We start from the raw sequence: 26,373 nt of genomic DNA on the forward strand, positions 1-26,373 counted from the left end.
CAAGGCCCCATCTGTTGCCATGTCAACCTTCCAAGAATCAGCAGCGGAGCAGTTTGATCTATTAAATATAATCAGACACTAGAAATGTCCCATTTACATTTTACATTCTGGACATGTGTCTGCTGCAGAGAGATTCCCAGATGAGATAGTTACAGAATCAGCGAGCACCAGCGGCCTCTCTCTGAGGACCGGGTCTGTTCAAACACGGCGAGGTACACAACACACGACCTCACCTGCTCGGCCTTCTGGTGAAAGACGGACGACATGGCGAGGATGGTGGAGCGCTCGTCGAGCGCGGCGGCGAAACTCTTCCAGTCCAGGTCCAGCTGACTCGAGATCTGTTTTATCTGCGTGGAGGCGTAGTGGCCGGCCTCCGCCAGGCGGCTCGCCACCGACATGATTCTGTTGATATTCACGTACGCGTTCTGGGAAGAAGAAACAAACATGAACAAAACCGTCTGATGCCGTTACTGTCGTTAGCACGACTGGGTTTAATGATTGTTAACGTTACTGCATCAAGACACTCATATCTGTACTAAACTAAGAGTAAACATTGACATTGCTGGTGTGTCTTCTCTGTTATGATATAACAACAATAATAATAATGTATATTAGTAGTATTATAATAGCATCTTTCAAACATGAACTGCAGCACAAAGTGCTTACCAATAAGAACATAGAAAACAGGATAAAATAAGGTAAAATAATATAAAAGAATACATAGAATACATGACATAAAATGGAAAATAAAACCCACTGAATATTAATAATATGAAGTAAAATTAGTACTTATATTTGCAGCATTTTCATCAATAAACATTGCAGCTGTTCATTTATGTTTCTACATCAGAGGTGGAGATCTGTATTTTCAAAGCTTTGAGTGCACTCTCCACCTGTGGTGTAGTTTTCACTAAAAGTCAATGATTTCTTCTCATTGACTTTTGCAGCAGCTGTACTAAGCCGAGGCCGTAACTACATTATGATATTCCGTGACACTTTGTGAACAGGTTAGCTGGCCCAGAGCCTGGCCGTGTGTCCATCATTGCTGCTAACCGCTCCTCACGTCTGCTCTTAGTGATCTAACAGTGATGTAATGTGAGAATTACGGTTTCTGATGACATTACAGTAGCTACCATGGAGTTCATGGCAAAGTGGTTGTGCTGAGTCTGCAGCTCCACGGCGTGCTGGTATCCTCGGCCGATCTCCGTGTGACTCTGCAGGAACACTTCCTTGTTGTGGCTGATCCAGTCGAACATCTGCACACACACACACACACACACACACACACACAATGTTACACACACAATAACATTGCAAACTATGAAGCACATTCATTTCTTGTATTGCATCGGAGCAGAAAGTTGCATCAGGAACAAATATGATGTGCACGTGTGAGGGACCATTTCATCAACGTTTCTTCAACTTAAACTCATACACTTGTGTTTTTGAAGCTTTCTGTGGATGAAAGCTCTGGAAAAGCTAGTAAGAGGACCTTGAGTTGTGATTTCTTTGTCAAACTTTAATAATAAAGTAAAACACTGAGGAGTTCTCTTTAATTGTTCTGAATGACATCATCACCGGACACCGTTATAGGCGGCTCCTAAAACTGCACATCGTCTTTTGTTGTTCTCCTTTGCGTGATGTGTTTGAAGTTGATACTGAAGCTCATAACATTATGTCTAGCACCATTCAAGCAGCCGCCCTGACTGACTGTGTGTCTACAGTACAGTCGGTGAGTAAAACTGTGACATAAACATGACCCAGCCTGGAAACAAACAAAGGAATATTCCTTTAAAAGAGGCGATGAACTTTTGTTTTTGCTCTAGCTTATCATTATGAAGTAAATGTTGATTGCACAATGTAACGGCTATAAAACAAGCATTTAGATTGGCTCCCTATGAGCCTTGTTTCCACTCTGCAGTTGTGTCTGTCTCCGGGAACGTCCCACTTTACGGCACAAAGGAAGCAACTACCAAAACAGGAAGAGGATCGCACTTTTGGTTTTTCCCCGGTAGCAAACGTTATAGCTATCCCTAGTTACCAATAACCCCTGAACGGAACTTCTTTGAAGGAGCTGGAAAGTTGCCTGTTGCCACTTCGAAAAAAAATGTCATTTTCTCTCGCTGCCTTCATCTTTAACCAGCTGATCCCGCGCAACAGCCGGAGAGGCCAGGACACAACCTTCACGCGCGCTCCTCCCGTCGCAAATCAATCTTCGCAGACAGATGGAGGCCGGTCGTGTGGTTACCATGGCTACCACATCGTCTCCCCCCCCCACACACAGTCACTCCTCCTCCGGGGCGGTGATCCCCCGCAGAACGAGACAACCTCGTCAGGTCTTGACCATTTTCTCTGGCTCCTCTGCGAGCGTCCTGAGTGTTTTCCCCACAGTGTAAACCCGTCCACACACCCCCGCAGCTCCTCCGCATGACACCACCGACAAAAACTGTTTCTTTTTCCCTCTCTGTTTGCTTTAACAGTAAATATTTACTGCTCCTGCATGCGGATTTTTCTGAGTGGAAAGACACACCGAGTCAGCTGACGCCCGTCTGTGTGTGTGTGTGTGTGTGTGTGTGTGTGTGTGTGTGTGTGTGTGTGTGTGTGTGTGTGTGTGTGTGTGTTTGGTTGCACAAGCTGCAATCTCCTCCACGACACTTTGGGTTCTACGAAACACATGCAGCTCTGTACAGAGGCAGGGCTACAGGTTGACATCATACTGGTGATATATAGGTATTTATTGGGTGTGCAGATGTCGGTCATCACTCTGCAGTATTTCTATAGCTGTGGAGCGGCGTTTTACAAAATAACAGCAATTTCAGAGGTTGCAAATTACCTGTAATGTCTTAAATACCGACCTCTGCCCATCACGGGGTGTGATCTTTCTATATATAGAGTTTTGGAGTGAGTGTAAACAGGCTGGGATGACAAAGATGAATGGAATCCCAGCATTAAGTCACAACCGCAGCTAATCGCTTTACTGGTGTTGTAAAAGTGAAGCAGAACTGGCTGGTTTTTCCGCTGGATTAACGGCCGACTGTGTTGCTCTGTTTAGATAAACAGGCTAATTCATTCAGTTCACTAATACATTTACGGTAACACAGATGTGAAAAACACTGTATGAGGCTTTCGAGCTGATGCCTTTTCTCCGTTTGAAGCGCCCCCCCCGGTGATGTTTTCCCGCTCTGCCTCGGCGACATCACACTCGGGGCGTGACTCACCTTCTCGGCGTCCTGTTCGAACAGACGGAGCTGGAAGCACTGGTCCAGCTTCAGCTTCCTGACGTGCCACATCTGATGGAGATGCTGCCTCGTGGAGTGAAGCTTATCCAGCAGACTGGCCACCTGGCGAAAAAAGCGAGAATCAAGAACTGTTAGATGGTGTTTCTTACGATGTCTTCCATCCATTTGGGGCGGAGTGCAAGTGGTTTAATTGGGATAAAAATGCCGCAGCTCATGGTTGGACAGTTAGTCTAAAGGTACAGAGACAAAACATCTTCCGTACATTTTATCCTCCAGTTTTGACTTGACGAGACACACAATAACACAGACAGGATCAAGAGAAAGGAAAAGAAAAAAGTTGTATTTCTCTTTCTATAATGTTGTCAGACGCTTAAAACAACAATCTGAGCCTGTCAGTGGTAAATACAATCACTTTCAGTGGACGTACATTGACGATGAGGATATTACATAGCAGCCCGTTTAGTGGCTTCAACGTTCTTCCTCAATGCTGGAACAATTTCAACTCTTGATGTCCTGATTAGTTACTTAGACACAAAAACATAGAAATATAGGGTCCAGGTTCAGGTCCTCATATCGTCTGATATCCCAGACACTGCTGCAGATCTTTGAACCACCGGGTCGCTTGAGAACATGCATTGTCATTGTTTTCCCGAGGTATACCTCTAAATTGTCGATCCTTTACCTGAAGATGTTTTTCTCTGGTAGACATTCATATAAAATATTCATATATTAACAGCATTTTTCTGTGTACGGTGTGTGCTTCATGCAAACATCCTGTGCAATGAAACTCGCTGTGTTCCTTCACAACTTCGGCTAACGAGCTGCCACGCAGCGAGTACCTCTCATTAGCCCTAATGAGGAACGGTAGCAAGCTGTGGGCCCTGACCAGGTGAGCAAAGAATGAGACTGTGCATTGAATTGTGCATTATGTTATATTGAGCTTTTAGTGTAATGATGGATGTGCACCATTTTGGTAGGAAGATCACTTAAGATGAGTCATGTTTTAAAAGTGACTGTATCCTGTTGGCTCTGTTTATATTGTGTTTAGTATTTACTGCTATACTTCCTAGTGAGAGTCAATTTTGTTCCTAACATTCCAACAGTGCAGATAATAAAATCTTTTTACTCTTTACAATTGGAGGAGTTCAATCATGTTTTGGTTGTTTCACCATGGAGGCCATTTCCCCCCCAAACTGTAACATGTTTATTATATTGATCAGCTGGAGTGACTTTACCTTGGGCACCAAGCTCTGGAAGTCAGCAGAGCCTGAGATGCAGTTCCTCCCTGAAAAACCATCACTAGATCGGATACACTGCAGCAACCTCTGGCCCTCCCGGTCCAACTCCTCCACTGGAGCCTTCAACACCTACAGGAGAGTATCGAAAAGGACTCGCGTGATGACACGACTATAATGTTTCACACAGAGCTCCGCTAGCTCTAGCCCAGGGAATGCTAAATGCAACGAATCTATTAAGATGTCTACAGTTTGTATCGGACTGTCCTGACAGTAGCTCGCTGACCTTTTTCTTCAGCAGTGTGTGCTCATCTATCAACCGACGAGATCCCTCCACATCGGCCGGAAACTCCTTCTTGGACTGAAGCTCCTGCGAACACACAGTACAATGTTTTCATGTTGGCATGAACTGTTCCTTTAATCCTTCCCTCGATTTAACTATTCATTCATCTGCCCATATATCTGTCCACCCCCCCACCTGCAGGTCTTCCAGTCTGGACAGCAGGTGAACAGCATTGGATATGAACTCCTCCAGAGAGACTCTCAGCTCCATCCACTCCTCGTGGTTGTAGTCCAGAGAGCCTTCAAAGTCGTCCGTCAGCTGGGAGGGGTCCACCAGTTTGGACAGACCTTCAACTGACACCATGCTGGTCTGGTGAACAGAAATTTAAAGGAAATTGTCAAAATGAATGTTTTATTTTTAGCAGTGACGGATCATACAGGTTTGAGCCGTGTGTTCCATGACACCATGTAATTAAACATTTACAAAAAAAAGACAATGGCATGGGAAGAAAGCAGCGAACTACTGGCATTCTACATTAAGATTAGAGAAAACAGAGTGTGAGAAATATTATTTAAAAGAAAGTATTTCCCTTCTGTTTAGCAGCATGACACTTCAGCAAATGAGCAAAGGGAAAGTGAACTATTGAGTCCAACATTGGTAACACTTAAATTTGGCCTAAAGATGTGTTTGTTTGTTTTTAAATGGAGAGCATAGATACTGCTACTGTCGACAACAGTCTTCAATCATTAAAAAAACTTCTTAAACAAATTGTTTCAGCCTCTAAACTGTTGGCTAATCCAAACCAGACAGTTATTGCTGTCTGAAGTGAGACTATGTGTTGGATGAAACACTCAAAAGAAATCAAAGAAGCCCGTTGACCTCAAAGGAGAACTTCGCACTGCCGAAGTTCGTCTTCTGCTTCTGCCAGAAGTTGTCCGGTTTGATGATGAGCGCCACGCAGATCTCAGCCGGGAAAAACTCCTGCAGGGTCTTCAGCAGAGGCTTGATCAGCTCCCACTTGGAACCACGCATGTCGATGATGACGGTGAAACCACGTTTACACACATCCTCACTGATCGGAGAGGCAGAAATCAGACAGACAGAAGACGAGGAGGAGAGGAGAAAGACAATCGAGAAGTTAAAAAAAAAGCTCCTAAACAGAGAAATCAATCGTGATGCTTGCTTAATCCTCGTCAGTTGTCAGACTGGTGCACCAGCCTAATTACTTAGAGAAACCTTTAGGGAACCAGTGTAAGCAGTAGTCTGCACTGCTCTACAGGGAAGCAGTCGAGGCCACGAGCTTGCAATCAGTCACTGATACGTACTTAGTGAAATACAATTATTTATTTCTCAGAGTATGCCTTTCGGTAAGCAAATTATAAACTGTTTCTTCACCGGGAACACTGACTTTCTGAAGTCTCCACTGTTTCCAGTCTTAATGTAATACTAAGCCGACTGGATACGTGCTTTATAGTCTGATATTCACAGCACAGTTATGAGAGTGGCATTAATAGGTTCATCTCTCCAGGAAAAAAGGTGTATTTCCCCAACAAAAACAAAGGCTCCACATTATTCACATCACCTCAGCAAATTAATTCAGCAATAGTTCTGTTCACATGTGGTACAGATCAGTCCTGTGAAAGCGAGGGAAAGCATTGAAACGAGATTCTCAGATCTGTTTTGGGCCAACACTCACATAGGCTGTGTAAATAAATATGATATGAAGACAACAGAAAGCCTTCCAGATGGCAATTTGGGCCGTGCGTGTTGCATGTTAATTTATTTATGCGTGTGGGCTGTATAAATTGTATGCAACATATATTAATACTTCGTGAATAATATGTAAACAAAATTAGATAAAAAGGGGGAATTTTACAAATGGGAGTGAATTGGTGAAACATTTTAGTTCAAGAAACTTTAACAAAAAACAGTGTGTGATACCACGTGATAGAGAGGACAACAGCTGTACACCGGTGACCAGAAGCTGCTCTGAAACCAGTCCGAGAGCCAGATGTGTACACTTCAATCCATCTGCTGCTGATTGGACGGTAAAAATATACTGGAATGACCTCAGCGCCACACACACACACTCACACACAACCTCTATTTAATAAAAATTCCAACAAAAGCACATCCATTATGGTCTGCCTCGGGGAAGCACAAACTCCACTCGTCACCATGGAAACAGCAGCTCGATTAGCAGGAGTAATCAGAGCGGGGCTGACGGGGATCAAACGATAATACACATTTTCGGTTTAGTTTGGTTCAAGTCAGCCAGGTGAATGTTTTAAAATTCACATCAGTCTCTGTTTGCATTAAAAAAACAAACCTCTCCCTGCTGCAGCATTCAAGGACACTCTGACATCTGATAATTTAGTCAGCTAACGGATGAAAAAAATAAATTTGGAGAGTCCCAGGAACTGGTCTGTGACTGATCGGTTTTCTCTAGACCAGCTCGTTCCGTGTAACATCCTCAGACTGTGATGAGGGGACAGCGGGATTAAATGGACTCCAAGCTAAGTGTGACAGACTCGCTGCTGTCCGCTGCAAACACTGCAGCTCTCATGCCGATGCAAATCAAAGCGCCGCTCTCCGTCTGCTGCTGTGATGTCGAAGAGAGGAGCGTTTGATTTCCGCAGTGTGGACAGCACCGACGCACTCCACACGCACCCCGCCCTGCACCTCTTCCCTCTGAGACGCCTAGTTTACTACATGGCATCGTCCCGAATAACGAGGCTGATTAAAAGGTTAATTGATAATAACTGCAAATATGATCAAATCTAAAATAAAGAACACGCATGCTATTTGTGTGTGTGTGTGTGTGTGTGTGTGTGTGTGTGTGTGTGTGTGTGTGTGTGTGTGTGTGTGTGTGTGTGTGTGTGTGTTGGAAATGTGTGTACCTGGGGACAGTAGAAAGGTAGGTCACCAGCCTCCTCAGGTCCTCCTGTTTTATTCGGTCGTGGTTACTCCTTGCAGGGAATGTCAGGATCGGTCCGCCTCTTTTATCTCGCCCACCTTCAGACGCACACAATGAAATGAGAAGCGTGATGGTTTTTATGTTTGTATGTAGTGTTTCAGTGGCATTCCTATGTTCATTTCACATAAAAGACCAAGAGCATCAAGGACTTTATCCTGCCAAGTATTGTTTCACCAAACATTTGGCGACATCTTCTTTCATTACACTGAATGTAGTCGCACTAGTACCAGTTGTGCCAGTAGTGGTACGATAACTGTAGGGGCAGTTAGCCTATTAGCAGCAGTTAGCCTTGTAGCAGCAGTTAGCCTAGTAGCGGCAGTTAGGCTAGTAGCGGCAGTTAGCCTATTAGCAGCAGTTAGCCTAGTAGCAGCAGTAGTAGCATCTGTAGTATTAGCAGAAAGTGCAGAAGAATTAGTTGTAGTAGCAGTTTTAATAGCAGTAGTAGTCATGGATGGATTACTAAACAGGCCTAGACAAAAGGCAAAAACAAAGAGACACAAAACGACTACAATGACACACAAGGCAACTACAAAGAGACACAAAACAAACACAAATAAAAAGAGGCTAAGTCTGTGTGCCCAGGGGCTCATTGTGTCATAATTCATGGCATTAATGGATGTGTAGCAGCTAAAGTGGTAGTGGCAATAGTAGAAGTGACAGTAGTACCAGCAGTAGAAGTACTTATATATGCCATTAGTAGTAGAAGTAGTAGTTCTAATAGTGAAAGAGTACTAGCAGTACTAGTAGTAGCAGTAGTAGGAGCGGTCACAGCAGAAAACGTAGTCGTAGTAGTATTAGTAGAAGTAGTAGCAGTAGATGGAGAAGTAGCAAGAAGTTACAGAAGTTATGGTACTAGTAGCAGTAGTAGTTAACAGTAAGTAGTGATGGTAGTAGTAAAAGTAGTAGTAATATTATCCTTATTAGTAGTAGTATTTGTAATATAGCTTTAGCAGAAGTAGTAGCAGTGCTTCTATTATGGCAGTATTGTTAGTAGTAGTTTAAAGTTGTACTAGTGGTACAGCATTGTCAGACTGAAGTTCCAGAATAAAGGATATTTTTTGGATTGTAAATGATACAATTCAAGTGTGAGCCTAAACAGAAATGTATATCTACATTTTCATGAGATGTACATTAGAATGAAAACTGAAGTAACAGAGCAGACATTACTCTACACTGTCACTCCTTCACCACTAAGGAGTATCACTGTATCAGTCCTAATCTGCTCTTAATTTACACTAATAGCTTTAATATCTCTGTGTGTTTGAAACAAAACTCCCATCACAGCTTCATCAGCCAGTAAAACACACGTTCCAAAGGCTCCAAAAAGCCATCCGAAATACAAACGCTCCCTCTCCCCCGTCTGTGATAAATGATGTGAGTAGAGATGTTTTGGTTAGATTAATGTAAGAAACACAAACCACAATGTTTATGAAACTGCTACTCAGTCGTGGAAAATCGGCTTGTGTGTTTGAGTGTGTGATTTGGGAGGGAGCACGCTGCTGTAATCTCGGGAGGAATCTTGATGACAGATCGTTGTTGGCACTCTGTTTTTTACATGCTCGCTCTCTCTCTCTCTCTCTCTCTCTCTCTCTCAATGTCTCTCTCCCATTCTCTCCTTCTAATTCAGAGTTGCACTCTTTTGTTACGTGCATTATGTAACAACATAACACTATGTAACATCAAACAACATGGATGTTGCAAACAAAACAAATTGCATCTCCTGCATTTTAAATAACCATTGCATTATGTAATAATGTATTACAAAATGTGATGAAGTATATTCAATATGGCACTCAAGCTGTTTATTACAAAATGAGGGTGTTATTACAATAATAAAAGTTGTTTTTGTTTTTTTCGGACCCTCTGATCGGGTTTCCATTTTGCAGGTTTTTCGTGAGTCTGTTTCAGATCTAGTCCAAAACTTTGGACTCAAAGGCTTCGACCACGGAGTACACAGGTAGAGCGAGGCAAGTTTCTACATAAAAGCACAAAAACACAGAACCATATATCCTTTTGTTCGTTGTTGTTTTTTAGCAATCTTTGCTTGGGTGCTCCTCAATTCACGGCTGCTGTTTCAGTAAATCTTTAATAATTTGGGGGGGTACAATATTTTGTTCGGTACATTTTCTGAGGTCATGTGACGCTACGTCTTGTTTGTTCAGAACTGAAATGCATCACACGGCTTGAGAGTTTGTGCGTGTGATGGCCCGTTGAGTGAAACAGTTTGTGCGTCTGCTTTCTCTGCTCGTTTTGGCAGGCGGTGATGTGCAGCGGCCTGCCGGAGGGGAGAAGTTCACATAAGTCATGTTCAGGGTGTGAAGGGCCTGTGATGATTTTTCCCTGCCAGTTTCCTGTCTCAGGAGGTGTGCAGGTCTAGGTCCAGACATCAGTGATCTCTTCTGCAGTCCTGGCGGTTTAAAGGCTGACACGGTGCTATTGAGTATGATGAGTGGGGTCAGTGATATCCACTCATATTCCACAGTCATATCCACAATTTTGGGTGTGCTCAGCTCTAAGCTGTTGTGACTATGCGACCAGTCGGTACGCAGACTTGTCTTGGATGAGGCCATGGACCTTCCTGGATGAGTTAGGATGTTGATACTGACCCCCGGGGCTGTCTTCAATAAACATCTTAAGGCTAAAAGAGAAACTCCTGAAGTGTCAGTCCTAACGTCAAAGGGTGACGCTGGTATTTTTCAACCTGGACCCTTTTTTCCTGTGTCTTCATGTCTAAGTGTTTAACGTGGTGAACAACTTTTTTTTAACTGGTCCAGTATTGAGGGAGAACGCTGCAGACGGCAGCCACTAAACAGGCTGTAATGTAATCGCTTGGGGGACAACTCCTCACCGTCAATTTACTTCTACTAATAGTGATTGTTGCTGCCACTGACGGGCTCAGATTGTTATTGTAAGTGTCTGACAACATGATGGAAAGAACCCAAGAGAGAACTAAAACCTCTTTCTTTACCTTTCTCTTGATCCGGTCTGTCTGTCAGGAGAACTCGACTTTCTCGGTCAATATAGCCCGCACTGACGGATTTATTGCTTCAATCAACAACATTTACCATCAACATTGATTGGATATAAAAAGGTGGCGAGTTTTCCCTTTTAGGGAACTCTAAGCTAGGAAGACCTTTTGGTAAGATAAGATCCTTTGTGAATGCAGCTCCTGGAGTTCTTCCCCGCTGTCTGCTGTATTTTGACGTAGGTTTGTATGATCTCAGTGTCTTTGGTGTGATCTCAAACAACTCTGGCTTACAGTCTGTAGCTCCGGATTCCTGTCCTGGACTGAATGTTTGGTGATTGAAGCACACTGACTGACACTCACCTGACACGAAGGCTACTTTCTCCTTTAACACAGGAAGAACATCAGACGCCTTGATGCCTTCAGTCCTCAGTGACCCTGAATAGAGACAGAGAGAGAAAAACAGTGGAGCTTTTAGTATTAATCCCATTATCAGATCAACATTCCTGTGAGAGAGAACACACCCACACTCATCTAGCTATTACTAGGTTTGTGCGTGTGTGTGTGTGTGTGTGTGTGTGTGTGTGTGTTCTTTGCTTTAACATACTGTAACGTAAAAGGGGCCTACCGGGCACAGACCCAGGGGCCCGAAGTGTCAAGAGGACCCCTTGTGACCCCTTTTTAAAATGACTACGAAGAAACACAAAGCAACTACAGAGATTTAAAACAACGATGAAAAGGGGCAAAACAACCACAAAGAGACACAAAGCAACGACAAAGAGACTCAAATAACTACAAAAAGAACAAAACTATTACAAATTGACACAAAACCACATAAAAGATGTGTGACAACTCCAAAGACACTAAAACAGCAACAAAGAGAGGCTAAACAACTATAAAGTCTATGGCAGAGGTGGTGGGTGCTGTGCCAAGGGGCTCATTATCTCATAATCTGCACATGATTGAAAGCATTTAACGCCTACGTTAATTGTTATATAACAGTAAAGTGGCAGTATTAACAGTAGAAACAGTCTGTATGAAGTGAAATAAGAGTTCATCTTCATTCTTCCACCCTTTGTTATCTCTTTATCTCTTTATGATTCCATTCCCTGGGTCTTGTTCTCCCTCTCAGTTCATCTGGTCAGCCGTCTGTCATGTTATGAAATCTCTCTCTCCCTCGTTCTTATTTATGCTCTCTTTACCTCCTCACCTCTCTCTCTCTCTCTCTCTCTGTAGAAAATAAGCAGAAATGTCCATGTCATGCTGTGTGTGTGTATGTGCATGTGATACACTCTCCTGGCTGCAAAACACATTCACACACACACACAAACACACACGTTTCAAGAAAATTCCACAGTGAGAACGCTAAGTCGGCCAAATCTATCTCAGGACACCGAAAGAGAGATAAAAGTCAAATCCATGTTTTAAAGCGCTAACATCAACACAAACCTGTTTTATATGAAATACAAAAAAAAGTGAGGCTGAAGGGACAATATTGATATTCAAATCCCTCATTTTCAGTCCAGTAAAGTCTGGAAAGAGAATCTTACTGACACATTTTTTAATGCATCACGGGCGATTTGATCCCAAGTGGAGAACTTTTGACGAGCGTGTGAACGATGCACTGGGATCAGATCGCTCAGACACATTCAGAGGTTGTTCTCGACACACGTGACCAATCAGAGCTGATCACAGCTCAGCAGCTGAGCGATTAGTCACGATCATTAATGGCGTTCAAGGTTAATGATCTAATTGATCAGTTTTATGTTGGCTCATGTAACCGTGTGCCATGCTTTACAGAAATAGTATTGATTCATACCTGATGCAGCACAGAGATGGATTGTATTCAGGTGCAGGTGGCTCCACCGTATTTAACGGATTATCACAATGTCTTTGCCAAGTTTAGCTTCTTATTCACAAATTATCTGTACATGCATGCTTCACATTTTCAAAGGCATGCTGTGTTGTTTTTAACCCTTCAGAAACAGACCTTCCACCGGAGATCGGCGTTTGCATGATCCTGATAAATCAATCTTAAATAAAAAAAACAGCTGCAGCTATGTCTCTGTCTTCATGTTGTACGCGTGTGAAGAGGTCGTTACTTTACATCACGTGCGTAATGTAACAAAACGATCAACACCTTTGCACTCTGCTCATATAAATTAGCATGTCGAAAATTAAGAAATGGTCATTGTTCAATTCATGTTAGTTGTGTTGAGAATTTTTTTTATATTTCACGTTTCTGCATGCAGAATTGTTTAGGAAAAATACTGTGAAACTTCTTAAAAAACACAATTTCAGTACTATTATCATGGTTTATTTGCTAACATAATCATATTATTTTAGGTTGTACAGATTTAAGTGATGAGCAAAAATACCAAACATAATAATATTCAAACATGTTTTTTGTGCTTTTCTGAGTCAAATTCTATGAAAAAATAATCAGTTTTTTGTATTTTTTTAATGACAGAATGTTAATACTTTTATCAATTATTATAGTTTATTGACATGTATCACCGTTTAGCTTAGGTTGTATTTTGTAGCTGAAGATGACATCAATGGGTTTTTTAAAACAGCTGACAGTGACAGTGCAGTAGTTACACCCATGGGACTCGTGCAGCTATGTTCACATGCTGTTTAATGTTCTGCAGCTAATTAGCTATCTTGGCTGAACTGGTAATTGACGTGGAATGGACCCAACCGGTCCTACACACACAATCTGGATGGATTCTAGCTCGACATATATCTTAAACTTGCACACAGATGCACCACTTACAGTGCAGCGTTAGGGTGAACACAGTGACAGTCAGCTCTATCTGGCACCAAATCAATGTAACTGTTCACTTTGACTAAAAATGGTAATGAATGGATCTAAAAGAAAAACACACACACCAAGTTGTTTCTGCTCGCTTGTTGAAGCTAGAAGAACATGTGTCGTTATATTAAAATCTAAATGATTTGAATAGAAAAACGAGCGAGAGAGAGAGAGAGAGAGAGAGAGAGAAAAAAAGAGAGAGAGAGAGAGAGAGAGAGAGAGAGAGAGAGAGAGAGAGAGAGAGAGAGAGAGGAACAAAGACAGGATTGGCTGAGATTGAGACGGAGACACACACACACACACACAAATCTGGCAGTCTCGTCTCTGGACAAACACACAACCCTTTTTCAGAATTCTTTTGAGCCGTGATTTTCATATTGTGTTTGAGAGCACAGTGATGTTGAGTCGGGTTTGGCTGTGGTTCTACGGTGTTCTCCGCTCACCAATAGAGGTTCTTTTCCAGTATGGAACCATGAAGACTTGCATTGAAGGCTGTATATAAGAATGTGTGCAGTGAGAGACTTTACATATATTTTGTCCATCCCCTTTAAATCAATAAAAGGCAGACTTACTATCAAATTATTCATGTTTATTAAGAAAGATGAATGAACGAACATGCATCTAAAAATGTATATTTCCAAGTCTTCATTGCTTGCTTTCTCTGTAACCGTTGTTGCTAACCAGGAAAAAGGAGATAGAGAGGATTATGCAAATAGTTACAACTGTCGATAAATGCGGACACACAAGCAGAAGGGCACAAAATGTGCACAGACACACACACACACACACACACACAGACACACACACACAGATGTTTTTGCCACTCAGGATGACATTGCATTAATTCCTCCCCTATGCAATTATTATCCTAACTTTAACCACAACCACAATATAAACACAACTCTGACCCAAACCGAAAACCAAGACTTAACCTAAAAAATGTCATGGTTTACATTGTGGGGACCATCTTGAGAGGGAGGATAGTCCCCACACTGTGACTGTATGAACAGTCTTTCATCCCCACAACACACATAAACACACTCACAAAACACACACTCCTCAGTGGCCTTGAAACAACTTGCCAATAAACAATATACCGCAAGAAAAAAAGGAAATTTCAGAGAGAAAGAGACATTTGTATTGACCCTTCGATAAGTCCCGCCCCTCGAATGCAGACTGGCCAATCGTAGCGTAGCATCAGACAGGAGGTATACTTTTTAATGATTGTAACAGTGAATAAAGACCTACCCGGCTTCACAGGAACAGTGCTGTTCCTTAATTTCACTGTTTTCAGTCTCTGTCAGCTGATGAACTCTGTGAGCTGCAGCTTTAGCGTCTATCTTTATCTTTTTAACCTATTTTCACAGCTGAATCAGTCCGACATCATGGATTTATCTTTCAAACACATATTGTAGACCCTTCTGTCCGCTTCTCTCTGAAAATCACAATATTCAGTCATCGAGTGTGGTTAGTGACAGTGTAGGCTCTATAGTAGCAGCAGGGCTTAGCAAAGGGTCGATAACCATCCCAACCAAATGTGGAAAGACTTTTCACTCACACAGTGAATTTAAATGACTTTCACAGTCGTCATCCAGTAAAGTCATTTTTTATTGTTTGTGATTTGTAAATTGTAGAATAAAGAATAAAAACAGCACTATATTGCACGATATTATCTTACTTATCACCTGCTGCCAGTAGTCACTCCATTACTCATGGAGCAGCGGGAGCTCCATCATCTTCTGGTTTGTTCATTAGATGCTATATAAAATAATGTCGATGCACAAAGCTGCTGTTGATATTAACTCATCACTTCCTAAATATACTTTGTAAAACATGGCTGAAGAACTCAGTGGCCTTTTATTGTGAAACCACCTCAAGAAGTGTTGTCAATACGAGCCAGGTTGGTTAACGTTAACTCAAAAGTTAATCGAGACATTTTTCTGGATTCTTTGGGAGGTAAAATGTAGTTTATCATTGTAAAAAGCACTGTAAATGGGAGAGAATAAATAAACAACAGAGACTTATGTTTCATTTCATGAACATCAGTGGCCTTTAAGCACGTGGAGTAAACTAAATCCTGTCACAGGAGGTCTGTAGTTTAGCGGTTTTGTTTTTGGAGAAGAAAAAAAGCTTATACACACAAATGTGGTCCGATCGAGAAGTTCAAAAGATTTTGTTCGGGGCAAAACTCTAACTTTGAAAAAGCAATAAAGAAGAGTAAAAGCTGTGGACACACAGAGGGCAGCATGTCGGCTCTGATCACAGCTGCAGCTGTAATGGTCTGCATCTGTTCACAACATTAAATAGGCTGATAATGGACCAGTAGCGAGTGACAAATCTGTCTCTTTAACCACATTTTCAGTCAACGCAGAAGCTTAAGTTGCTGCTTATTTAAGTTTTTTAGAAATAGGACTATTCAAAAGGACGGGTCTATTGTTTTGTTGTTTTTTAGGTTGTTCTAGGATTCTCAGTGGTGTTCAATTCCGAAAAATTCACATCTTGGTTGAAGTACGAATGTTTTGACATCATAATGCTATTTTCTCAAGACCTTCCAAAAACGTTTTCCAAACATCGATAAGGCTTAAATTCCCTGTTTGAAAAGGGCTGTCTAACTGAGGTAAAGCTGTGAAAATATTATAAATATAGTATAGTAGTACATTTTGTATTTTATTTTTTTAAATACGTTCTTCTGGTGCTCCCGTCCACAGTTGCTGTACCTTGCTCTCAGACAGCCGTCTCCGACAGGGAACTGAAGCCGTTATATCACTCTTTAAAGCTACAAGACTCCATTGAAAACAGCAATCTTAACCCGAAAAACACTGTTTCTTTAAAAAAAAGTTCTCCAAACTAACCCTTTCACTTTCCCAAACGTTGACTGTAGCTATGGAGCTATTGTTCACATCATTCATAACCTCACTGATGATCTTACTTTGGTAACCTACGTCTTTGCTTTTTGCTAGCAGCTAAATGGGCGTTTGCATTTAAAAAAAACGGAAACTAGCGCAGATGGACCCTCCATATAAGAGTGGTCACATACCTTTATATATCAATCTCTGTTTTTTCTGTATTTGGCACATAACGATGACAATCCCATTCCTAATCCCAGGGATGCCAACGTCTGCTCCACAGAGATAAAACATAATCAGCATCCTGATGGACGTGACATGATTTGTTTGATTTCTTAATTTCGTGATCGTAAGAAAGCAGAGGTTGTAACATCAAGAAAGGACACAGTGTGAGAACTATACCTCCCTTTCTCTCTCACCACACAAGTAGGTCAAAGAGCAGTGTGGTCAAACATTCAATCCAGTTTGGGTCTCAAGTATTTAATAACTGTCACGCATGTTTTTGTTCATATCTTGGCTCTTCTTTCAGTCTATCTCACACACACACACACACACACACACACCTTTGATCCATCCAGCATGTGTTTCCTCCATCAGAGATGTTCACCGCATATACACACATTCAGCACATGTTTGTACAGTAGCAACACAGCAGTGATTACAGCAGCATATGGCTGTTAAACACACAAGACTGAATAACTTGGGGCCATTGAATGGACTTGACACACACACACACACACACACACACACACACACACACACACACACACACACACACACACACACACACAGTGGGGAGACGGAGCTTGCAGCCCAAAAAAAAAAAGAGTTAAATCCTCAGACAGAGGGAAAACCTGAAACTTCATCTTTGCTGCCACGCTGCCCAGGAACAAGGCAGTCCACCTTCTGTGTGTGTGTGTGTGTGTGTGTGTGTGTGTGTGTGTCCTTACACCGAGGCTGACATCATCCAGAATCTCTGTGAGACATCTGCTAGCGATCGGTAGACCGATGAACTAACGTTAGCTTGATCCTAACCTTTAACTGTCCACTCCTTAACAGTATGGTAACTACGGTTGGTGGTATCCATAATTGAGGTAAAAAAGCTAATGACGTCCGCTTCCTTTCCGCTAGTTATATTCAAATTGAGTCGTTCAGGGCGCTGCTGTAAAAAACGCAAGGCGCATAGAGCGTAAAAGCATCACTGAGCAACGCAAAAGCAGCGCGAATCTCTTCATTGTCTCTGAAAAGAACTACAAAAAGCCTCCCCATGCTGCTAAAAGATGCCAGGATATCAATGTTTGCTTGCTATCCACTCTCAAGTTAATTGCTTAACTTGCAGCAGACAATATAACCAAAAATGTTCCAAAAACCTTTGTGAGCGAGAAGATACCCTCCAGCTACATGAGAGTAGCACCTGCGTAACAACAGCTAGCTAGCAGCTAACATGCTCGCCAACACACTGAATAAACTGCACAATGACTTGGTCTTTGCCTCCGAGAGGAAAATAAAAAAACAGAAATACTGGGAAAGTAAAAGTGCCACCACAGAGGAATTTAACCAAAGTATTCTCTGGTTTTTAAATGCTCGGACTCTTCAACCGCTGCGAGGCAACAAGCGGAAACAAACGGCTCTTGCGTGTCATCCCGAAGCAGCTTGTTGGCATAAAAAAAACACCCGGCGAATAAACTTCTAATGACCGTGAATGACTGACCGTGTCTCTGGCCTTATTGACATGCTAGCGAGGATTTTAAAGTAATGAATTCAAATTAAGCCCGCTTCAGTCAACACACACACACACACACCCAGGACCGTCGGAGCCGGGGCAGGTCACACGTCTGGAAACTCTATTACACCGTCACTGAGCGGCACATGGAAGCCAACATCTGCTTTTTAATTTCTCATGTAAACAGAACATTGGTATGAAACTTAAAACAAAATTTAAAGACGGATTGTCAACGAATTGAGCAATGTCAAAGGTCAGGCTTTATTATAGGCCTATGTATCCATGAATTTAAATACCACACATTCACAACATGATGTGAGAACAATAACTTGACAAAAGACAAAGCTTTTACTCTCACAATGTCAGTCGAACACGTTCAAAAGTTTCCCCATCAGCACCATTTCAATCTGTGATTATATAGATTGGACTAAATCCTCTTTGATGGGGAACGAGATCCCCTAAATCTTTCACACTGCTGTCAAAATGTGGTATTCTGTGAACGATTCCTGCTGGAGATCATTATAATCTTTGTCTACAGTCTGATTACTAACTGTGCATCATCAGCTCTCTGTGGCACACGCAGACTGGTTGGCCTGGACCTTTTAGAAGTGACTGTACGGACTCATAGCTGTTAACTTTTATTTTAATCTGAATTATCCACAGACTTCCTGATGCTCTTTTCGGAGTGTGAAGGCGGCTGTTTTTCCTCAGATAATAAAACATTTATAGAATTATAGCTCAAGATGTAAAACTGCAAAATAACACAGATATATGGGCTCCAAAAACTGCTGAATAAAATGCAACTTCACAAAGTTAATGTGCTGTAAAGAGAAATACTGGAGCACTTTCTGCAAGCGAGCCCACCGAAACGCACAGTGTCTCTGTGATCACTGATTTACTGCCTTACAATATTTCAAAGAGGTAAAGCTACACAAAAACCACTCTGACCAAACCTCACACACACACACACACACACACACACACAGAAGTCCTCAGAAGTCTTTCAGAGGGCGTTCATGTTTTTTTCATTTCGTTGTGGGAATAAATGTTGCTCTAATGATTTGTCCCTGTGAAGTTTTGGCGTCTGTCCCGTGGGTTCCGTTCATGTAGCGCACTGGTTGCTAGACGGCTACATCTGATCGCCCCGACGACAACCTGGCAATTAACGGCGTCCAGGCAGGTAACCGGGACGTGGTGAGACGTTGGAATATGCGACTTTCATATGTCATAAACAAACACACACACACATTTCATTTCATATTCCCACACTACCACAGGAAAGTAAAAAAAACGTGTAAGCGTTGAACCATGAATGGACTCTGGTGTGTACATGTGTTTCTTTTGTCATAGCAAGGTCACAGTCAGGAAGTGATGGCACTGTGTGTGTGTGTGTGTGTGTGAACCATTTTATCTATGTCTATTCTTATGTCTATCTACAGGGGTAAGGTCAGAACACACACACACACACACATGTGGAGAGACGTAGCTGGTGCTCAACGTTCCCAGACGTGTAGATGTCAAAGGTTAACATGTGCTCCTGCTGGAACCATTAACACGGCTAGAAGCAGCACGCAGGAACCGAGTGATGAGACATCCTCGCAGGAAGGACTGCTACCGTCGTTGAAACGCACCCACACAATGCAGGGGGGGGGTGACATAAGCAGTCAGACAGTTTTAAAGTTCTGTTCACGTCAGCCTGTCAGAGAGGAAGCTGTTCGCCAGACAGCGAAGGTGACACTGAGGATGCTCAGACAGCCAACAGACGTCAGGGTTTTTTTTTTTTTTTTAAACGTTATTAAGGAAGTATAAATCTCTATAAATACGATGTACATTTATCTAAGGAGAGAGGCTCATTTCCCAGCTTGGCACAGCTGAAGCCAAAATTCAAAAAAAGGTCACATGAGCCTAATGTATCTGGGTCTGAGAGCCAGAGTGTGTGTGTGTGTGTGTGTGTGTGTGTGTGTGTGTGTTTGTGTGTGTGTGACGATCGAATACACACAGTTTAACAGCTTTATGCAAAACCAAACTGCAGTGAGTGTGTGTGTGCCTATCTCTCTCACTCAAACACACACACACTCAAACACACACACACACACACACACACGAGTGCCTAAATGTCTTTAGAAGGCAACAGGTGAGGCCGTCTGCACCCATACCAACAGCTGCCCCGACACCCGGCTGCCGGACCTCGTGTGGTACCGCGGGGACATGGGGACAGGGGCCCGGGGCCCGTCATATCTAACGTTGCTTTGCTCACACGTTGAAAGAATTCAAAGCGACACAGTACATATTCTTGGATTTATGACTGTGGAAAGCTGAAGTTCCCCAAAAGCTTAGGCTGAGCAGTTATTAACAGTTTGCACCAAATCAATCAACGACGTCGTCGTCGCAGGTTTGATCTTAACAGACGCTTGTCACCCCGCTCGCGTCAGCATGTGTTAACCTGTCAGGATTGGGTTGCATCAGCTGTTTGCTTTCTGCTTTCGGATTCAAACACAATCGCAGCAACAGATACAGTCAGTAATGTAAACATGGGCGGCACTGCAGCAGAACTTAAATGACATATTTAACAGAACAAGTGTTTGCTCTGTTGTTAATCTTTATCCGGATTTCTTAAAAATTCATCCTGCTATCGTAATCAAGACCCGCTAAAAGGTGTGTTGTATGATGTGATAACATGATTTATATCCCTCACAACAACTGTGTTTACAGTGTTTCATTTACTTAGTGATGGAGCGCAATGGCGAGCCATTCGCATGGATTCATAGAACTGGAGTTACATCCAAGTAACTTTACCGGGTGTCGCGTGTCTCCCCCGGGGGTTGAGAGGACGCCTCAGTGTGTGTGTGTGTGTGTGTGTGTGTGTGTGTGGGCGTGTCCCATGTCCATGCGTGTATGCTACGTGCTGATCTGGAGTCAATTTGCGGACATTATTTACGTCTACAAAACCAACATTAAACCCTGGGCAACACTTTAAAAGTAGCCCAATGCTGCAGGAAAAACTTGGACCTGCTGCATTTTTCTTATTTATTGAAGAGAAGTAGCAACAAGTCATTCAATAACGTCAAGCAGAAGATCAGCAGCTGCTTGGTAGAAAAAGAAGAAGAAAAAAAAAAAACAGTATGCAAAGCATGTGTGATTTAGCCAGAAATTCTGGCATTTACTGGAGGGATTTTCTAGATAAACTGCCAATAACTCCCGCTTGTTATGTTCCAAACAGCTTCAACTTTTTATTCAAAGAGTTTGTACTTAATGTAAGTGTTTCCTACATACTTACATTTTTCATGCAGACCTGCTCATAAGACCGCCTGCTACCTCTTTCCTGATATCAGCAGCTGCTATATGGCTGATAGAGAGCAGAGCCGTTAGCTCTAATTCACCCCACCTTTTTAAAACGTACTGCCGTGGGTCTTTTTGCCAGCCTGTGCTACTGAACCATCAAACTACAGGCCAATAATGCAACTAGCGTTCATGAAAAGAACTGTCATCGAGATGTCAACATCACACGGTCCGACAACGGCAACTGACCCCCAAACCAGAACGCACTCTTTCCAGCTTCAGTATTCAAATAATGTCAAGCGTCAAGCTGAACATGAATAATTCATTCCTGTCTCGTTATTTTAACGTATCACCTGCACATATTCTTTAACACTTCAGGGTGAATACATTTCCTATCTGAATCTCTCTCGTGTCACACACACACACACACACACACAGACACACACACTCTTTAATGTCCTCGGACGGCTCCAGTTTCCCCTGCAGAGGAAAACCACATCCATCACTCTTCCAACGCAAACCACACACTGCTCTCTCGCTCTCTGTCTCTCACAACCACACACACACACACAGAGAGAAAGAGAGAGCTTGTAATAGTTAAGTGCTTGCCAGGCATCACACTCGGGTCACACACACACACACACACACACACAGACAGACACACACAGCAGATGATGTATTCTCCATAGGGAAGCTTCTTCTCATAAAGGGACAGTTGCTGGAAAAAAAAGAGAAAAAACATACAATGCAATCATTGGAGAGACAACGGTGTGTCTGCGTCTCTCTCTCTCTGTATATACGTGTGTCTCTACACGGCCAGTTTAACTTACTCCTCATTTCTGGATAATAAACTGACTGTGGGACTCTTCCTGCTGTTTCCACAGTGATAACAATGAGCTTTTCCTCCTATTAAAGACTCAAGGCTGCCACTCACACGCACACACACACACACACACAGACACTATTGGCTGAAGGCCAACTAAACAAAATATTCTCACATACGAAGGAACTGACTAACTGAGAAAGACCTCGCGCTTGCATGCACACACGTATCCATATATAAATATATGTCGTCCATCGCCACCATCTGACTCATTCGGCAGGAACCAATCACATCAAAGCTTCGGTTCGGAGGGGTGACGACATCATTTTTGCGCTGCCTTCCAACCACACGGAGAGATGCCATCTGGAGGGCGCTGACTCAGCACAACGCACAACACACACACACACACACACACACACACACACACACACACACACACACACGAGTACAAGCAGAATCCGTTAGTCGTGGAGCTTGACATCAAACAGTGCTGCTCTCAGTAGAAGCAGACTATGGGTACAAAAACCAGTGCAGATATTCTGAATCACTGGTTTGAATGGTCAGATAAAAATAATGAAAAACAGATTTAGTTTTTTAAGTTCTTAGAACTTAAAAAAAGAAAAAGCTCCATCGGTCCAAAATATGCCTTTTGACTGAATTCTTGCTTCGTGACTAAAAATCAGTACTTCAATAAAGACAATAAGCAGGAAAGATCAAGTCATGACATCACATATTTGAACAACGCATTGAATTTCACGGACGTGTTGAGTAAAATCAACACGTCCTGATGCAGCACATACAGGGTGTCAAGTGCCGCTGTGAGGTTCTGATGCCTTCTGTGTGTCTGTGGGAGCAACACACCAGTTGCTAAACGCTAACAAAACAGTTGCTTTTGATGCAGTGATCTGGTTTTACGAGCGGGTGCACCTGCTAACCCAGTTAGCTTAGAAGGTAGACACAATATCGTGATTTAGCTTTCACCCAACAGCAGCGGAACAGACAAATAGAACAATTGGTCTTTTGGTTAAAGTGTTTTTTGTGGTTGCAGGTATATATGGTGAATATTTGCACGTAGATATTTTGAAATGTAATTTGATGGAAGTCGCATCTTCTAGCCAAATAAAGAAAAGATTAAATTCAAAGTTCCATGCCAGATATGTTCACCAAAATAAAATGGAAGTGGGCAGAAAGAGGGAAACCAAAGAAAATGTCGACGTCTTGCTTTCCTCATAAAACACAACCCGCTGGACTGTGTGGCCTTCTAGCCGCTGCAGAAGAGAACTCCCCGTTCATTGCATACCATCCTGAAAATATCCATCACACACACACACACAGACACGCTTGTTTTATCCTGCTGAGACACTTCCACACACATGAACATGATTAACCAGAGAGGTCGGAGGTCGAGAGGAAGCCAGAGGTGCCTTCCTCGAGGAAAGGCCGAGCTCGAGACGGAGGGGAACCAAATGTTAAAACACGGAACACGTGTTTCAGCTATCAGATGAAACTCTCTCTCTCGCTCTCTGGATCAGCTTTCAGTCTCCAGACAGCAGCTGTCTGTAAAGAGGAAAAACTTTGAGTGGTCAGACATGGAATGTGTGTGTGTGTGTGTGTGTGTGTGTGTGTGTGTGTGAAGAGCCTGGTGACAGTTAGGTACTTGGAGGCGCCACATTCACTGTAACAACAAACACACTTGTGATCTGTGCCTCATATCACACACACTTGTTACATTATTAGCAGTGGCGGAAAATAATGAAATACATTTGTACTGTGTTCAGGTACTTTACTCGAGTATTTCCATGTCATGCTACTTTAGACATTATATACATTACCTTTCAGAGGGAAATATTGTACGTTTTACTCGACTACATTTATTTGACAGCTAGAGTTACAAGTTACTTTTCAGATTACAATGTTTTTAAACATATACAAAGATTAAACCAGGGTTTTCCATCTTTTGGGGCTTTTTCTGACCCTTTCCAAAAAAGCAGTGTGTAATTAGGGCCCCTCATCATGATTCAAATGTCTTTGACTGGAGAAAAAGTCCAAAATGTAGCTACGAATTTGGATCACCGGACTGTTTTTTAAATATTGTGAGCCTTTGGAAGGGGCCACTATGGGTACCAATGAATTAAAGTAGGCAACTTTACTATACATTATACTAGTTCAAAACTCAAGCAGCTGAACAACAGTAAAATGATGCATCAGAATTAATAAAATATATAAATAAGAATTAAGAATTAAGAAATATGAAAAGTGCGAGAGATAATGAGAACAAGCAGAGTCGAGTGAGTCAGAAGTGACTGCAGACAACGTGTCTGACTCAGTCCGCAAGAACCCTGAAGCCCCGCCCCCCCCGCTGCTACAAAGAGCGCCGTTCCTTTGTTTCTACAAAGTTTATCAATATCGTACGTGTCTTGTGTCCAAATTGCACCAAATCCGACATGGCACTCCCTTGGGTCCCTAATGATACACCCGCCAAGTGTGGAGTAGTTCGGATGAGCGGTTCCAAAGATATGTTTAGGACATAGATGACATACCACTGCTTTATAGCTAGATGTCATAAAGAATCATATATCACTGATGTGCGTCAAGTACTTTTACTTTTGATACTTTAAATACATTTAGCTGATAATACTGTTGTACTTTTACTTCATGTAATAATCAGAATATATGCATATAGGATTATATACAATCCTAACTTGTTATGAGTACAATAGGTGGCTGATGAAGCTCTTCTGGTTGAATCATCAGTGGAACATTGAATCTGACTCCGAGCTATAGGAAGAGGTCAACTACAAGTCCCAGAGAGCATTGCGGTATTGGAAAACCATCAAACACAAAGAGCTTCAAAGAGCTGTGTCTATGCTGCTAATCCTGCCTTCGTGCCGTATTGGCGTCACCGTAATCACCAATCTCCAACTTAAATCCGTGTCATGATTACATCTACGACACCAGATACACACAAATGCCTCAACCGGAAATTAACAGACTTGATGAATGGTATTTTTAACCCTCACATGACCAAGTCTGCAATCATACTGCTGTTTACTACTTGATCTTAATCCTAATGGATAAATTCAGCGTCTGATCTTTTACATTTTGGTTGAATCGATTCAGTAACTACCGTTATGTGTTTTGATCCTGATTTTGCTCAAACTTTGATTTCACAGATCTGTGTGTGTGTGTGTGTGTGTGTGTGTGTGTGTGTGTGTGTGTGTGTGTGTGTGTGTGGGTGTGTTTTTAGGCTCATGGATAATTAGAGGCACTCATCACACCGGACTCACTGATCTCCAAACGCTACCTGCCAGCAGGCAGAATGAACACAAGCTGCCCCCTTTCTGTCCACATCTCGTCTCTGTGATGAAGTGTTTTTTTATTCTCTAATGACTTTTGGATGAGCATCACAGGGAGAGAGGAAACAGTGAGACTCAATTATCAGATGGTGGATGTAAGGCACAGATGATCAGATGATAATTGAACCCTGAACTGAGGAATATTAAGGATTAATGTTTCCACTCGTGTTCTCTTTGTTCTATTAATACTCCTCAGTAAGCCAGGTTCTGTTCGCTCAATTACAGCCTGACACAAATGTTCCTGTACCAGTGTGTGTGTGTCTGTGTGTGTGTGTGTGTGTGTGTGTGTGTGCAGCCTCCTTCAAGGATGAATGGAATTTAATTGGTGCTGGGTTCAAAGAAGGAAAAGATGCCAGAAGAAGACAGCAACACGACCGAACAGACGAGGAAGGACAGAAACGTAGAAATGAATCAAAAATAAACGACCGCAAAAAGAAACCACTTTGAGAAAAAGACAAAGAAAGACAGAAAGGAATAAATGGTGTTATGGATCAGTCCCAGCTGCTTCATTCATTCTGTCTGAATGGAAACTATGAACAGAACTTTGAAAATGAAGAAAATTCAGGATTCACATTCACACACAACTGCAGTGCGACTCTCCTGCAAAGAGCCACTTGTGGTTGTACTGGAGTGTTTTCCAATCTATGACACACACACACACACACACACACACACACACACACACACACACACACACACACATAAACTCACTGACTCAGGCCAAACCACAGCATACTAAATCTTCATCTGCCTCAGAGTTTTAGGCTGGAGTTAAACTGAGGACGAGCAAACAGTAAGGCAGGAAACTAGCTAGTGAAGAAGCCTCACGACA

General features: G+C 42.4%; 1 protein-coding gene across 1 annotated transcript in view; it reads right to left on the reverse strand.

The window, feature by feature from the left end:
• Window positions 1–26,373, reverse strand: part of kalrna (kalirin RhoGEF kinase a) — a gene marked incomplete at both ends in the record, with an annotated part of 118,940 nt that overhangs the window by 77,783 nt on the left and 14,784 nt on the right. Inside the window, 9 exons of the mRNA XM_079170410.1 lie at window positions 234–425; window positions 1,134–1,256; window positions 3,219–3,341; window positions 4,475–4,606; window positions 4,761–4,844; window positions 4,953–5,126; window positions 5,637–5,829; window positions 7,658–7,772; window positions 11,063–11,137. Of these exons, the coding sequence (XP_079026536.1) occupies window positions 234–425; window positions 1,134–1,256; window positions 3,219–3,341; window positions 4,475–4,606; window positions 4,761–4,844; window positions 4,953–5,126; window positions 5,637–5,829; window positions 7,658–7,772; window positions 11,063–11,137 (1,211 nt within the window). The remainder of the gene's footprint in view (window positions 1–233; window positions 426–1,133; window positions 1,257–3,218; window positions 3,342–4,474; window positions 4,607–4,760; window positions 4,845–4,952; window positions 5,127–5,636; window positions 5,830–7,657; window positions 7,773–11,062; window positions 11,138–26,373) is intronic.

This window comes from Pholis gunnellus (genome assembly GCF_910591455.1).
Source record: "Pholis gunnellus genome assembly, chromosome: 12".
In the NCBI taxonomy this organism is placed as follows: domain Eukaryota; kingdom Metazoa; phylum Chordata; class Actinopteri; order Perciformes; family Pholidae; genus Pholis; species Pholis gunnellus.